The sequence below is a fragment of the Epinephelus moara genome, chromosome 18, assembly GCF_006386435.1.
Source record: "Epinephelus moara isolate mb chromosome 18, YSFRI_EMoa_1.0, whole genome shotgun sequence".
Taxonomy (NCBI): domain Eukaryota; kingdom Metazoa; phylum Chordata; class Actinopteri; order Perciformes; family Serranidae; genus Epinephelus; species Epinephelus moara.
In genome coordinates this window covers 26,017,226-26,033,687 of record NC_065523.1, presented here as the reverse complement: position 1 = coordinate 26,033,687, position 16,462 = coordinate 26,017,226, and the positions used below count along the sequence as shown (strand labels likewise).

Here is a 16,462-nt window from a genome sequence, read left to right as displayed (position 1 = left end):
CACTTTTAAATTTAGTCTGCGAGGCTCACAACAATAGAGCCAGCCGGAGCTATTCATGCTCAAAAGTTCCTGTTTGACGCGTGGAGGCTGAGCTTTGATGCTAGAACAGCAGGGAAAGGACGCGCTTCATAATGAGCGCCATTATCTGCCCTCCGTTTTCATAATTTACTGTTTTCATTTGTCCGCACACACACACACACACTCCCTCACACACACAGGCAAACGGTCCCTCCTTCATGTTTTGTCAGGAATGTTCATGTGTGTGTTGTATTGATAACGCGGGTGTGTGACTTGTGAGTGGACCGATATGGAGTAAACCAGCGCCGGGAATGGAAACACGGTGAGGAGAGGAGATTGTCATGGTGAGTAGACAACAGCTTTTGTTTTATTGTCTTAATCTTAAATGTATTTATAAATATTGTGTTATAAGTGTGATGCTATTAGACATAACAGCTACTTTTCTTATATCTCTGGTGAACTCTGAAATTTCCTTTCCTCAGAAATACATAATCCTGAGTGAGTTTCATGGTAATTTATTTAAATTGAATATTAGACCCAAATAAAAAAAAACAATAAGAAAATAATGCCATGTGTTTACTACCTCATGTTTTGTTGTGGAAAAACATATTTAAAGAATTACACCTGCTTTTCGTGATCATGTATCAGTCATATGACTTTCCAGAACAATTCTGTTTGTCATCTGTTGCCTTTATGTTGAAAACACTGTGGGCATGTTGCAGCCAACTGTGGAGCCATGTTTTACAAAAAAATGCAGGGGACACAGTTTGTCTATCTTCTCACCTCACACAACTCTGCCCTTTAATGTCTCCCTGAAATAATAACAATACTTTATGATAACCCGGAATATTTATTTGGCCACACTCAGGCGGACCCAGAGGTGTCAACACAGAGCGGGGGCTATGATGTGGAGCTGTTTGTGGACACTCCAGACTACGATCTGATCTGCACCATATGCCAGGGGGTCCTCAGGTGTCCAGTAAGAGCCGCATGCCACCACATCTTCTGTAAGAAATGCATCTTACAGTGGCTGAAGAGGTACAAAACATGGATGGAAAAAAAGAGCATTAAACCATACTGCATTGGATTGTTATTCATGTCTGGTCCAATATGGAAGAACAAGACTAACTGTTGATTATCCTCTATAGGCAGGAGACCTGTCCTTGCTGCAGGAAGCCTGTTAACCCGAGCTTGATCTTTGTCATGTTCAAGCTGAGCAAATCTATTGGACGCATGAAGATCAAGGTAGGAAACTGGAAATAGAAGCTGTACATTTATAAATCATAGTCAGAGTTATGTAGTGTAATTGTGACAGCTCTTGTTTTAGTAATTCAGTGGCTACATTAGTACTTTGGGAGAGGGCGTAAAATGTGGCCCTTCACTATCTCTTGAAGCTCTAGGGAGGGGGTCTGTAAAGGGGTCCCCTGTGGGTTTTACACTGGGTGTTTATCTTGTCTTGTGAACTGGTTCATGGGGCGTATTCATGTGGTTATGGTTACAGTCATGATGTGACTGTGGCCCTTTAAGTGATAAATATCTGCAACTATAGCAGTTAAACTAACATTCATTTCATGATCGATTAATACATCCATCTTTTTTATCATTAATATTTTATTTAACTTTTTAACAATACACAAGTAATTCTGAAAACTATAAATATGCACCACAATCTTCTCTGATCCACGAACAGCAGATGGGCTCAGACACTCAAAGTGTGTGCAACAGAGCACAATGCATAGGCGTATGATTCACTTCAAGATACATCAACTCCAGCAATACTCCAAGTAGCTTCTCCACTTCGCCACATATTTCTCCATCATGTCCTTGGAGCTGAAAGAGATTTGTTCATATGATGCAACTTTTGCCAGCTCTGTGAACCATTCCTTCAAACACAGCTCACCTGGTTTCCTCCTGTTTCTCATTATAATTTGCTTTCCCACCATTACACCGGTCTGACTTAAGTCCCTGGCTTTATAGTGAGATGTCATTTGACAACATACAGCCTCGGGTAAAACTTTAAGTTAGTCCGAGTAATGTTTTTTATATGTTCATGAACCTCTATCCATCATGAACGTATTAAAAAAAGCCATCCATCATTTTTTAGCTTATCAATTAATGTAAAATGTCAGAAATGTTCTACTCTACTACAGTTCAGAGGGAAATAATGTACTTTAGATATCGCTACATTTATGTGACAGCTTCAGTTACTAGTTACTTTACAGATTGTACATACAAAATAAATGATGAGCCTAAGAAATATGATGTTTGACTTTTCAACAGTTCATAAAATAGTTAGAATTAGATCCACATCTGCCGAAAAATGCTACTTACACATCTGTGTATCAGTATTTATACCCCAGTAACAGGCCCATAAGATATGATGTTATTAAACTCACTGGGACCATTTTTCAATACATGATGAGTATACTTTAAGTACACTTTGCTGATAATGCTTGCATAGTTTTCTTAATCTGCTTGCATAATAAAGTCACTCAACAGTACTTCCAGTTGAGAAGTGTGCTGCAGATGTATGTGTGTCATGTGGCATTGATTTCTTTCTGTTTCTCTGTATCTGGCCTCCTACAGTGCAAGAATGAGATCCGTGGTTGTGCAGAGACCTTCTCCCTCTCGGAGCAGTACTGCCACAGCATGAGCTGCCTCTACGAGCTCATCCCCTGTCCATACCAGGGCTGCCGGGCGCAGCTCCTCCGCAGGGACCTGGACACCCACGCACGCCACTGCGAACACTGGCGTCAGCCCTGCCACATGGGCTGCGGGACGATCCTCTCCCACCGCACCCAGGCTCAACACAACTGCTACAAGCAGCTGAGGCAGGAGTATGAAGTCAGACAGAGGAACCACAGGGCCATCGCCACCGCCCTGCAGAGGAAGATGAGGAGGATGCAGAGCACCATGGCCCACATGAAGAGGCAGATAGGGCTGATCTGCGAGAGCCTGGAGGTGATGGACGACCTGCACGAGGTAGAGGAGGAGGACCTCGGAGAGAGCAGTGGCAGCTCTGGTGGGACTCCAAGTAGCAACAACAGCAACTGCTGAGGGACGAGTTAGTTAGTACTGCTGCTGGTTGGCTGCTGCTGTGTATAATATCTGCATGTGTTCATCACTTTGAAGGTGTGTGTTTTTAGAATATGGTACATGATTAAAAAGAGTGAATTTGTAACATTTTTGTGCTGTATTTTCTTCTATTTTGTAAATAAATTATTTAACATCTACACTGTCATCCTGATGATCATTCAAGAGGAGAGTTTTATTTTTCAGCAAGTTTCCTCAATAATGCAAAACAGGGCACTATGAGTGTGCTTACTGAATAAATACATTAAATCTATATTATTAAAAATTGTATCAGAAACAAAGTAAAACAAAATGATGTCCTCCAACAGAGCAGTGTTTCTATTCCAGCGCTTTTCACTGTAAGGGAGCTTCTATGTTAATGACTAGTTTTGTTTTCTTTGTTTTTATTTTTGTTTGTTTTTTGAAATGCTAAAATATTACCACGGTCATCTAGAATATATAACGTAAAATCATTATCAACCTTTTGAAACTGAATTCCCCCAGTGAGGGATTAATGAAGTACTTCTGTATTGAAGTAAAGCCGCCGCTAGGGGGCAGTAGTTAGCCGTTTTAGTCTTGGAGGAAATCTCGCGATAAAACCTCGATATAAAACCCGGCGAGACTTCTCGTTGTTCTTCTTCCTGTTTAAACGATCACGTAAGTTGGACGGAAACCAGCGCTTTCCGATCAAAATCCTACTTTATCTCACACATCCTCCCGCCTAATATATTTGTTATACTTACAAAGCTACACATAGATATTTAATTTCAAAACCCTGCTTGTATTTCCGAGTACAATGTGGCAGAATTTGAGATATATTTGAAAATATTGAAGAAAAGTCCTCACGGTTAAACATGGCGGCGGTGGTCGTTTCCTGTGAGATAAACGGGATGGTTACACATATGTTTACTAACTTTCGCTGCAGCTTTTACAGGAGATACTCATTTTTATCTGTCTTTTGTCTAACAGCAAATGGCGGACGACGCCGGTGGTAGAGGAGGTTTTCGCGGAGGTTTTGGCGCAGGTGGCCGCGGCAGGGGCCGTGGACGCGGCAGAGGCCGTGGCCGGGGCCGCGGTGCCCGGGGCGGCAAGTCCGAGGACAAGGAAGTGAGTTCAATACGTTATAGTAATTGCAGTGTATGTAGTAAGGCAGTAGCCTCTATTTAGTAATGTCACGAGGAAATTGTCAATGACACGCTCTTGTCTGTTGTCAGTGGGTGCCAGTGACCAAGCTGGGCCGCCTGGTTAAGGACATGAAGATCAAGTCCCTGGAGGAGATCTACCTGTACTCTCTGCCCATCAAGGTAAGCAGTGAATGAGGATGACCATAGTGACAGACTGCTAACTGTCAAATGTTCTAATAATACCATGGGAGCGAAGGGATGTTTTGTGCATGTATGGAAGTGCAGAATGATCCTATTAATTTAAAGATGAATACCACTGTGTGTATTGTTCCCTAAAGAAAGATCAGTGCTGATAATGTTTGAAAACCTAATTTCCGATACACTTAAAGCTGCTTTACATGTATTTCCAGAAACTTTACACTCTTGAAATTTTCTTACAATGGAAGTTGAAAAGGATTTATTGTGTATGAAGTAGGGATGTGCATGATTAGTCAAAGAAATGCTGATAGCTGGCGCCAGAAATTCAAGCTTTTTAAACTGAGCGTGTGTTTTTGAATTGAGATATGGCCGGACCTTAAATACACAGTAAAAAAAATGTTAATTATTTAGTGAGCTGTGGTGTTTTGTAGGATAATATGCAATGTTCATAATGCAAGGTATAAAGTGCCACCCATTTCAGGAGCATTTGAATTTTGTTATTGAAAAATATAGATTTCAAATGGCTTACATTATATGCAGTATTTTTTTTCAAACTATCTACTGTTAAAGATTAAATTTTGACTGTTTTACTTTTAGACTAGTAAAGTAGTCTTACTTTAGATGTCAGGGAAATTAGTCATTGGGAACATCTGTAGTATGAACATGCACACTTGTGGACAAATACAAGTGAAACACCTTTGGTTTTTCAAAGATGCTCTGGTGTTTCATTCATAAGATGTGATGCATGGCTTATTTAATACATAAGACATGCATGCAAAACCTTATGTTGGGTGTGGTAATATGGTACAACATCACATCTGTTTACTTTTCTCCTGCAGGAGTCTGAGATCATCGACTTCTTCCTGGGCTCTGGCCTGAAGGACGAGGTGCTCAAGATCATGCCTGTCCAGAAGCAGACCAGGGCTGGTCAGCGCACCAGGTTCAAGGTGAGTCGTCATTAACTCTGTAAAAAAAGGGTTTGTTTTGTCAGTTATAATCACATAAGTTTTATTGGTGCAGATGTGACATTGTTGGCTTTTGTTCACAGGCCTTTGTTGCCATTGGCGACTACAACGGCCACGTGGGTCTGGGTGTGAAGTGCTCCAAAGAGGTGGCCACAGCCATCCGTGGTGCCATCATCCTGGCCAAGCTGTCCATCGTCCCCGTCAGGAGAGGTTATTGGGGTAACAAGATCGGCAAGCCCCACACCGTGCCCTGCAAGGTGACCGGACGCTGCGGCTCTGTCCTGGTGCGTCTCATCCCTGCCCCCCGTGGTACTGGCATCGTGTCCGCCCCTGTGCCCAAGAAACTGCTCATGATGGCTGGTATCGATGATTGCTACACCTCTGCCAGGGGCTGCACCGCCACCCTCGGCAACTTCGGTAAGATTCTTCTGATGGTTGTGTCTTAATCTGTGTCATGTCTGGTTTTCTCCTTGCTCTGCTCAGCTTCACCTCTGCAGTGGTGTAGTTGTCGTTATCAGGAGGGAAAGAAACGAGTATTGTAATGCACGGCAGAGAGACCGTTACAGTGGTCTCCTCTGTTCCCCTTTTCAGTGCTCTACATTGTTTTTAAAAGACTGCAGCACTATCATGTGCATAAAGCTCTATCTTAAACATCTAATGATTGTTTCTTTATTTCCTCATCAGCCAAGGCCACGTTTGACGCCATCTCCAAGACCTACAGCTATCTGACCCCTGACCTGTGGAAGGAGACCGTCTTCACAAAGTCTCCCTACCAGGAGTTCACTGACCATCTGGCCAAGACTCACACCAGGGTGTCTGTTGCGAGGGGACAGGCTGTCCAGGCCGCTACCTCCTAAACTTTTTGTACAGAGAATCGTTGAATAAACGTTCTGAAACAAATTACGTGTGTCATGTATTACTTGTGCATAACTCATGACAAAACAGGGCTGTTGCTCAATATCAAGGAGCACCTCTAAGCCCAGTAATTTAAAAAAAATGACGATAGGAGCACAGTGAAATGTCAACAGGTGAAACATTTGTATTTCAGCAAGACTTTTTATTATGAACATTGGCACTTTGGGGTGGATGGTGTGTAAGAGTCCTCTTCAAGTATGTAATTATATCACTGATACCAGTATGCTGTGATATTGATGATACAATAACCTGAGGAAGCTCAAGTGAGGTGTTTTTTTTTTTTTTTTTTTTTTAATGGTTAAAATGACCAGACCAGGAATCTGGCTAATTAAGCAAATTAAATGCTTAAATTGAAAACTGCAGGTCCAAAAGTGTCCAATGTCCTTACCTAAATTGTCAATTAGATGTTAAAAGTCATAAGATTGTCTTCAGTTTGAGAAGCCTTAATTACCACAAATACTTAATCGAACTTATCCATTTTTTTTTTTTTATTTCATTTTATCAAAATAAGTGAGTCCACGCAGATATTTTAAATCTACCACTGAACCTCATTTCATACATGCACTTAAAACTGTTGGTGAAATGTAATTAATGTAACTCATAACTGGATTCCTTTATAAAATTGCGTCTAAACAGAACTTAGTATTTATCTGCAATGCTTGAGTAAGCGTAAGATTTGTCCAAAAATCTGTAATACATTTGATTAAAAATAATCTCAAGTGTCTTAAAAGGATTAAATTCAAGTGTCTGATACATGCAGACACCTTGACAAAGTAAAATATGTCAAGTTAAGTAAGGGAACACTGTACAGGTAACAAAATCTATCTGTGAACCTCTATTCCTGAAGGTGTATTGATTATTTCAGCTAACATCTAAAAGAGAAAAGCTGTTCATCCTCCATCACTTGTGGTTGTTCTAAAGACCCAGTAAACTCTTACTGTTCATGAAAGTCACTTGACAATATAAAGTTGCTGCACCAACTTGCAGTTGCATACAGCTTGATTAATAATTTTCCAGCACTGGGACATTCATGCATGCACAGTCACAAATGGCTAGGTGTGTGTGTTACTTTGAGGACAGAATGAACAGACGTGATTTATCACATAACATTTTATTTTACAATTATTACACAGGACAGATTGTAGGGAACTGTTTTTAAGCACTCTGGGCCTGAGCAGCCATCATTCGCTCTTTTTGCTTCATTAGACATTTTCTGCCACTGGCGTACGCTCCCAGGTCTCCATCTGGAAAAAGGAGAATCATCAATTTAACACATGTAGTTGAAGTCAAAAAAGTTAAGTGCCAAAATAAGGCATGCCAATGTCCAACAAGTAATTATTTTCATTTTCCTGTAATTAAGACATCAGAAAAATGTCCACCATTTCCCAAAACTAAAGGTGATTGCTTTATATTTCTTTTGTCAAAATGTATATAAAAACTGAAAAGAGCATTCAATTCTCACATTTCAAAAGCTGGAACCAAAGAAATACTTCTGACAACTGTTTCAGGGCAACAACAAACAATGTGTGTTGCATGATTTACTGTTGTTGTACGATAACACACATTTTGTGACTGACACACACAGTAGAGTAACTCATCCCTTAGCATATGAAAGCATTTGCTACACTGTTGTATTCAGGCAACAGTCCAGTGTGATAGAACAGGACATGTGTTGCATTCATAAATGTTTCCACATTTCTTCCTGTTACACCTCACATGTCCAAGCTCCAAACAGCGCAGTACTTACAGCGTGACATGAAGCTCTTGGTCACCTCGTTGAACTGCTGTATTTCTTTGGCACAGTTCTGCTCGTAGCTGGCTCCCTCTCTCTGCTGACAGGCCCTCATACGCTCCTGCACTATCTTCACAATCTCCTGGTCCACTTTGCTGAGAGGTGAAGACAACAACACGGGATGAAACTCCTCAACTGTATCTCCACCCTGACTGCTACAGCCATCTAACAGGTGTATGGATTCACTTTTGAGTCCTTATAAACATACACATTTTTACACCTACTTTTGTCTTATGATGGAAGCCTTATTATTCAAAAGAGGCCGGACTAATGCATGGCTAAATATCTGTGGGCACATGAATATTAGACACGTGTGATTGTCGAACATCACATTCCAAAGCTATGGAAATTTATGGGCTGCATAACTGTTTCAACTCTTCTGTAAAGATTTTCCAAAAGACACTGGGAAGATTTGTAACCATTCAGCTACACACTCTGTGCAGGCCGCTCAGGTTCCTCCATATCCAAACCAAAAAATAGGTTAATAGCTTACTTTATCGAAACAAATAATTGTTTATTTCTCACACTTTACTGTACGTTTTAGTCTTGTATTTTATGCCTGCATTTATTTTCTAATCTCTTGCTCTTTAATGGCTGTTTTAATTGTATATAAACGTCATTTTATAATGCGTCTCTTTTGCACATTGATGTGATGTTTTAAGTAGAGCATGTGGAATAACCTTGTTGCTCAAATGTGCTATACAGAGAAACTTGCTTTGCTTTGTGCATGGGGCTATTTTTGTGTTGTCTCAAAGCTGAACACACAGATTTGTCTAAAATATGGATAAAATTGAGCTATGGGGCCTCTGCTAACCTCCCCAGTTTCACCTCCGCTCTTGACATTGTGTTTATATCCTGTTGCCTTCAGGTGCCCATCAGGTACAGTGCACACTGCAGAAAACACATGCCTTCATGCATCATGATATTTCATCCACAGGTCCAGAAACCAACTAATCCTATTCTGGGATAACCTTTCCAAGGTTTGCAGTGTGTAAAGACATCACCACTACTTGGCACAGGGCTAATCCACAAGACAGGGCTTCACGACTTGATAAAAATGCAGGAGTTGCCCATCTTTTACTTTAGATTGTGATGCAGAATTGCCACAAAGTGGAAGTGAAGCTTTTGAGGGCCCTGAGGGTGTGGGAGCATGGAGGGCCTGGCCTTCACCTGCAAAATGCCACTAAAGTTAGCATGTACTAACCAAGGAAAATATATTTTCCTCTGTATCGACCAGGAAAAGACTTACAATGACCTCAAAAAGATGCAAAGGAACTGCAGAGAGACACAAAACAACTACAAAACGGGGGCCCACTGTCCTATAATCCGCCCATGTCTGATGGTGCAGGGCATTTGACACTTAGTACAGTTAGTAATCCCACCATGTATATGTTGTATTCTAAGTGAACAGTATATTTTGTATACATGCTATGTATATTAATTTTACTAATTATCACCCATTGAGCATCTTGTCCATCGGGCTGAATACATCCAATCGCAACTGCATCCCTTCATGTTACTCACTAGTCTCTCCTCCACTGCATCTCAGCCTCATAGTAGCAGACGTAGTCTCCCTCCTGGCACTCTGTCAGGTCAGGAACACGGCGAAACTTCTGGTGGTAGTAGACGGGCCTGTTTTTAGACCGGATGCTGTCAACAACATCTGGACGAGAGGGAAAAACAGTTCAGGGCATTAGTAAGACAAACCTACACAAGACCATGTAGGTTGTACTGCGATTCGATGCGTCCAAGAATGACGCTAGCTAGCACAACACCTAGCATAACGTCACATAGCTAACGAAATACGTCAGTTAATCAATTACTGTAACAAATTAGGACCGTGTGATTCATTAAATGTTACATTTCGCAAGAAAGAAGCAATGATAGCACCGTTAAAAGGTTTAAAACACTATTAACATGTCTCCTGAACGCTGTGTTGTTGTGCTAGCCTGTTAGCACGGTTAGCTCCGTTAGCTTACCTCTAAATGTGGTGACAGGAAGGTCCACGGAGTAGTAGAAGAGTTTAGTCAGAATCAGAGCCGGGTTTGGCAGACCTGTCTCCTTCTTCTCAGCCGGAGTCTGCCGCGGAGGCTCCGGATATGCTCCCTTATCAAAGTCTGCAGGCATCTTGCCTAATTTTGACAAGGACTAAAGAAATCCTACAATTCGACCTCAGCAGCTCTCCTTTCCGAGGAGGCGCATGCGCAGTAGACACAACATAATGGCGAAGTAGAGGTCAAAAAATGTAAAACTTTAATGTTGTCTAGATACGTATTTTTTCCCAGATTATTTAACAAGTATTATTTGTTACAAAAACTACCACAAACGAGGAATTTAGCACAAGCCTAAAAAACATGTTTTTAAAACATGGAGGTCGAAGGGTAAAGGTCAGGGGTGGAACTGTAGTACCATGATTATCCAGCAGGTGATGCTGCAGAGCATGAAACAGTTAACCACATATACACAGTCTAAAGCAGTAAGCATTTCTGGCACCTAAAGGTGTTTTGATATTAGTCATCAAACAGCATTTAAAGGTCCAGTCAGTGTGTAGAAGTTAGGGGTATATATTGGCAGAAATGGCATATAATATAATAAGTATGTTTTCTCTAGTGTTTAATCACCTGAAATAAAGAATTGTTGTGTTTTCATGACCTTAGAATAAGTCGTTTATAGCTTCATAGGGTGTGGGTCCTTGTCTGGGGAGATCATCATGTTGCACTGTCATGTTTGTACAGTAGCACAGAAGGGACAAACCAAACACTGGCTCAAGATAGGGCCATTCGTATTTTCCCGTCAGCCACCACAGTTAACACCCCCTCAGCAACGAGTGTGTTTTTAATGTGAAACTGCTATACTCAGTGTTTTTACAGGTGTAAGTGGTAAATGGACCTGCACTGAACAGGCCTTTCAAGTCTTCTGACCACTCAAAGCACTTTTACACTACATGTCACATTCACCAGTTCACACACACATTTACACACTCGTGGCCGAGGCTACCCTACAAGTGTTCATCTGCTATGCACCTTATACACACTCACACGCTAATGGAACAGCCTTTGGGAGCAATTTGGGGTTCAGCATCTTTAGGGTTCAGACCAAGGATGCTTCCACACGCAGACTGGAGGAGCCTGGGATCAGACGACCTATCTTCTGATTGGTGGACGACCTGCTCTACCTCTGTCCATTTGTTTTGGAGAGGAAGAGGCCTATGCAGACAATTCAGCTCCCAGTAGAAACCTCCTGAACAATAAACACTGAAAGAATTTTACCAGGAGAAATTTCAACTGGTTGCAATGTACAATCTTTACCACTAGATGGCACTAAACCCCCCTAAATCTAACACTGTTTCTTTCAAATGCCAAAAAATGTATTTATTTGTTTCTGAAAATGCACAGTTGTTCACCAAAACAATAGTTGTGTGCCTGTTTGCCTATGGTGTAGGCTACAGAAGCTGCTAGGAACCTAGAAAATAGCTCAAAGACTATCTAAAATTTAACCATGCAGTTCTAAAAAGCAGCACTGACAAACAGGTGTGTCTCAGCTGGAGAAAAATACAGATACAGATCACTCTTTTGTAAGAAAACCTGCTGTCCAATGTCATGAGGCCTGATGTACATAATCAACATCTCATCTGTGACACTGTGTACTCCTTGTTGTCCACAGAAGATTTTCCTTGCCTCCATCTCCACAGCAAAACACCATAACTGCTGAATTATAATCATTCTCTATGAAGATATCATTGCTCTTTAAAGACAGAGAAAAGACCGTATCCATCCTGAGGCAGACCAGGTGAATGTTGGCCCCATGACAATAAAAACCTTCCTCTTTTCTCTCCTTTCTTGGTCATGTGGTTCCTGTCCACTGAGCCTCCCCACCTCCTCAGACCTGAGATTAGCCTCGTCCCTCCTCCTATCTTCTCCTGTCAGAACTTGGCAGAGATTACCTTGTTTGAAAGCGAATACGGCTCCTCAGCTGGGCCAAACACCAAATTAGAGCTCTTACACTCTGTATCATCTTATGTATGACCCTCACATCAGCACTGGACCCTCTCTCTCTGTCTTTCTATCCCTCGGCTGGACAGTGCGCGGACATGGTCAGTGCCTTTCATATTTTTTGGTTCTTTTCTACTATAAAGGATACATGAATTAACAGTTTTGTTTTGCAGTCTTTGATTTGAAGTACTTGTGTGTGTGGTTTATCACTTTGTTTGGCCGTCTAGTGTTTATAAAGGGAAGATTAAGCATATTGAAAAGTTGTCTTGTAATGGCTGCCTCTGAAGAGACCACGTGGAATACTGAAATGGCGGCTTCTTTTTAATGTTGCATCCCATCATCGTGGGGTTGTTTATTATTTGGCCGGTGCTGGATTTCTAAATCACATTAAATGTGACATGTCAATGCAGAGAGTACAAACAGATGGCCTGGACACACCTGAAGATTAAGAAACTGTTACAGCATATTTTTTTGATATCCTGTTTCATTTTATTACAACTTCTGGAGGCCTGTAATGTCAGAGGATTAGAATATCTGAAGAGTTCATGGAAACAGGAGTACACACAAGGATTGATGGTGTCTCTTCTTGATCTACCACTGCAGTTCTTAAAAAGTTACTGTAATATTTCTGGGTTAAGCTTCCTGAGTTTCATTTTAATAACTAGTGTGTCCTTTTCAGTCTCACCGCAAGTTCCACGCACCCCGTCATGGACACATGGGGTTCCTGCCCCACAAGCGTAGCAAGAAGCATAGAGGCAAGGTGCGCACGTGGCCCAAAGATGACCCCAGCCAACCTGTCCACCTCACTGCTTTCCTGGGTTACAAGGCTGGCATGACCCACACACTGAGGGAGGTGCACCGCACTGGCCTCAGTATGTATGACCAGACTTACAACAGCATGGATGCATGGGAGGATGGAGGACAAAACATTACCTCTGAGTGATGTTAGCTGTTTATTTGAGGGGATAATGGGCTTATAAGATCAAGTGTTAAAGTACCCTACAGTTTTCTGTACAGATTTTAATGGTAACTTTGGTATTTTTCAACATGGACCCCATTTCCCAGAGTTTTTTGTGTCTAAGTGACAAATGTGTTGAGCAAAAGTGCTTGTATTTGTCACTGACAGGCTCAGATTGTAATTCTAAGTGTCTGAGAGCATTATGGAAAGGATCCCTAGAGAGGTTGACCTTTTTGTTAAAGAATAAGGTCCTTTTTGTTTAACCATTAACAGCACCGACATTGCGATTGCAAAACCCACCAGACTCCATCTAAATAAGCAGTAATTTTATCATTGTAAAACACACTGACGTCAAATTTTACAGGAACAAAATAAAGCTCACAAAAGCCATCTTGGTTCATCTTTCCACTGTTTCAACAATCACCAACTCTGGTTTGGTTGAAATAAACCCAGTCATTCACCCAGTTAGATGGAACGTATGTGGCTCTATGCATGCTAAAATTACTGTTTATTTAAATGGAGTCTGGTGGGTTTGGTGATAGCGATTTCTCAGTTGTTTCTGGTTAAACAAAAAGGATCTTACTCCTCAACAAAAAGGTATTTCTCTGTAGGGATCCTCCCCACAATGTTGCCAGACACTTATAAGAATAATCTGATCCTGTCAGTGGCAAAAACAAGCACCTTTAATGGATGTAAAAGGCCTGTTTTGTGGATGCCAGCTGCAGCAGTCTCCTCAATACTGGACCAATTTCAAAAATTGTTGCTCCCATTAGTCACTTAAAGCATTGCAAATGGAATCCAGGTTGAAAACTACAAAGTTTCCCTCATAGTGGCTCTTATACTGTTCTGTAAGTTTCTCAGCTGATAATTATTTTCTATGTTCCTCTCACAGAGATAGCAAAGCGTGAGGAAGTAGAGGCGGTTACCATAATAGACACTCCTCCAGTCATTGTGGTGGGGGTCGTGGGATACGTTAAGACTATCCGTGGCCTGCGCGCACTCAAAACCATCTTTGCTGAGCATCTCAGTGACGACTGCAAACGCAGATTTTACAAAAACTGGTGTGTGATTGTGTGCAGCAAATTGAGCGTTGCCTTAACGACAATGTATCTACATTGAGCTCTCCTGTATTTCAGGCACAAGAGCAAGAAGAAGGCCTTCAGCAAGTACAGTAAGAAGTGGCAGGATGAGACGGGAAAGAAACAGCTGCACAAGGATTTCTCTCAGATGAAGAAATACTGCTCAGTGATCAGGGTGATTGTTCACACTCAGGTAGGCCGGCCAGTTTACAACTAAATGCAAAGTGCAATCCAGTTTTAGTGTCTCATCCTGTATCATTTAGACTCCACTAGTCCAAAGATTGGCAGCTATTCACTCATGTATTAGCAGCTATTGAATCCACCTCTGCAAAAGGGGCAGAAGTGTCAGAGGTATCCACCTGACCACATGCAATGGAAAGAAAAGCTGCCACATCCTAAATCCCTCTGGTGCCAAGAGGCAAACAACCCTGGCTACAATGCTCCGTCTGATGGGAGCACTGGAGGGTGCCGTTTCAAATAGCAGTTTAAAAATAATTCTCGGGGCAGAACCTGGCTGCTCACCCAGACTTTGCTGAGGGGAAACCTTTACCTTGGCAGCAATCAATGTGAAGATCAGCCAACTCTTAACAGTGTTGCTGGGATGATTTTCTGTCCAGGTTTCAGCTCAAGAAATGAAAATACGAGTTCAAACATGATCCTGCACTAAATAATAACTCTAATTATACAAACACTTTATAATTAGAAAAGCTTTTCTAGATTTTTTGGACTCCTTTCAGTTGTAGCTAACAGGCGTTTCCATTTCCAGATGCGATTGCTGCCCATATTGCAGAAAAAGGCCCACATTATGGAGGTGCAGCTAAACGGAGGAAGCATCTCGGACAAGGTGGACTGGGCTAAGGAGCACCTGGAGCAGCCTGTGCCTGTTTCTACCGTCTTCAGCCAGGATGAGATGATCGATGTCATTGGAGTCACCAAGGGACATGGCTTTAAAGGTTGGAAATGATAATAATCGTAGAGGGAAAACTATTATATTGTTCAAGCTCAGACTAGCTGTGCCAGTCCAAGGACTTGTAAAATAAATGCACTCACTTATATACTTGTTTCTGGCTCTTTCGGCTGATAGGTGTGACAAGCCGCTGGCACACAAAGAAGCTTCCCAGGAAGACTCACAAGGGTCTGAGGAAGGTGGCCTGTATTGGAGCCTGGCACCCGGCCCGTGTGGCGTTCACTATAGCTCGTGCTGGTCAGAAGGGCTACCACCACCGTACTGAGATCAACAAGAAGGTGAGCTGAGAGTTAAGAGTACAACTTCAACCACAAGACTTCATCTTGTGTCCATATGTGTGCTCCTCATGTCCTCATGTGTTCTCAGGTCTACCGTGTTGGTAGGGGCGTGCACATCCGGGATGGAAAGGTGATCCGGAACAATGCCTCAACTCATTACGACACCAGCCAGAAGACCATTTCGCCCATGGTACTCCCATTTTTTGAGACTATGATATGCACAAAAGAAAGGCTTTCTAAGCAGCCCCATCTATGATGTAATAACCACACCTGCATGGCACACTTTAACACTGCACAGAGGTTTATAATGCATCATGATGTAGCACTGCTGGTATAATAATATCCTGTAAGGTCTCCTATGTTCTAATTTCTTCCTCAGCACTCCTTATTTACTCTTAATTCCCTTTTTTATCCATTTTTAGGGAGGCTTCCCCCACTATGGTGAAGTGAACAATGACTTTGTGATGGTGAAGGGCTGCGTGGTCGGGGCTAAGAAACGTGTCCTCACCCTCAGAAAGGTACAGCGTGATTCTGAGAGTCTAATTTTAGATCTTACAGGCAGCTCACAGTATAAGTGCACAGCCATAGCATCTAATTTTCTTTAAGTGCAGCTTGTCAGTATGTGTGCATCTTCGTGTCTTTCCTCCCCCATAGTCTTTGCTCATGCACACATCCCGCAAATCCAAGGAGACCATCGAGCTCAAGTTCATCGACACCACTTCCAAATTTGGTCACGGCCGCTTCCAGACTGCCCAAGAGAAGAGGGCATTTATGGTGAGTGTGAGAAAAGTTTGGTGCATGCACAAATCTGATTACTAGGAAATTCTCCAGCTTTAATATAATCACTGCTTATCTCCCTGCACTGTTTTAACACTGACCTCTGGTTTACCTGCAGGGGCCACTGAAGAAGGATGCCCTGAAAACCCTGCCGGAGCCTCTGATCGAGGAGGCCTAAAAAAGATTTCTCATATCTTAATTCTCACAATAATAATTGTTGTTCCATGTACATTAGCAGGGGTGATCCATAAATGCTGCTTGTGTTTTAACTCCCATTAGTTACTTAGACACTAAAACATGGGAACATAGGATCCAGGTTGGAAAAGT

General features: G+C 42.0%; 4 protein-coding genes across 4 annotated transcripts; 3 read left to right on the top strand and 1 right to left on the bottom strand.

Annotated features, from left to right (window-relative positions):
* The first annotated feature begins 195 nt into the window (after nucleotides 1-195).
* On the top strand, nucleotides 196-3,251 carry rnf151 (ring finger protein 151). Its single transcript, XM_050069183.1, has 4 exons — nucleotides 196-362; nucleotides 887-1,056; nucleotides 1,167-1,263; nucleotides 2,605-3,251. Exons 1-4 carry the CDS (start codon nucleotides 360-362, stop codon nucleotides 3,073-3,075), a joined length of 741 nt encoding a protein of 246 aa, XP_049925140.1. The 5' UTR covers nucleotides 196-359; the 3' UTR covers nucleotides 3,076-3,251.
* A 411-nt stretch (nucleotides 3,252-3,662) lies between these two features.
* rps2 (ribosomal protein S2) lies at nucleotides 3,663-6,277 on the top strand. Its single transcript, XM_050068772.1, has 6 exons — nucleotides 3,663-3,747; nucleotides 4,060-4,197; nucleotides 4,305-4,394; nucleotides 5,252-5,359; nucleotides 5,461-5,794; nucleotides 6,062-6,277. Exons 2-6 carry the CDS (start codon nucleotides 4,063-4,065, stop codon nucleotides 6,232-6,234), a joined length of 840 nt encoding a protein of 279 aa, XP_049924729.1. The 5' UTR covers nucleotides 3,663-3,747; nucleotides 4,060-4,062; the 3' UTR covers nucleotides 6,235-6,277.
* Nucleotides 6,278-7,387: 1,110 nt separating this feature from the next.
* ndufb10 (NADH:ubiquinone oxidoreductase subunit B10) lies at nucleotides 7,388-10,304 on the bottom strand. The gene is made up of 4 exons (XM_050068773.1): nucleotides 10,064-10,304; nucleotides 9,609-9,747; nucleotides 8,040-8,179; nucleotides 7,388-7,536 (listed from the first exon to the last, which is right to left on the bottom strand). The coding sequence occupies exons 1-4, from the start codon at nucleotides 10,209-10,211 to the stop codon at nucleotides 7,448-7,450; spliced, it is 516 nt and encodes a 171-aa protein (XP_049924730.1). The 5' UTR covers nucleotides 10,212-10,304; the 3' UTR covers nucleotides 7,388-7,447.
* Nucleotides 10,305-12,105: 1,801 nt separating this feature from the next.
* LOC126405389 (60S ribosomal protein L3-like) lies at nucleotides 12,106-16,358 on the top strand. Its single transcript, XM_050069104.1, has 10 exons — nucleotides 12,106-12,177; nucleotides 12,756-12,948; nucleotides 13,927-14,095; nucleotides 14,171-14,306; nucleotides 14,880-15,066; nucleotides 15,198-15,358; nucleotides 15,447-15,548; nucleotides 15,781-15,876; nucleotides 16,013-16,132; nucleotides 16,254-16,358. Exons 1-10 carry the CDS (start codon nucleotides 12,106-12,108, stop codon nucleotides 16,311-16,313), a joined length of 1,296 nt encoding a protein of 431 aa, XP_049925061.1. The 3' UTR covers nucleotides 16,314-16,358.
* Nucleotides 16,359-16,462: the final 104 nt, after the last annotated feature.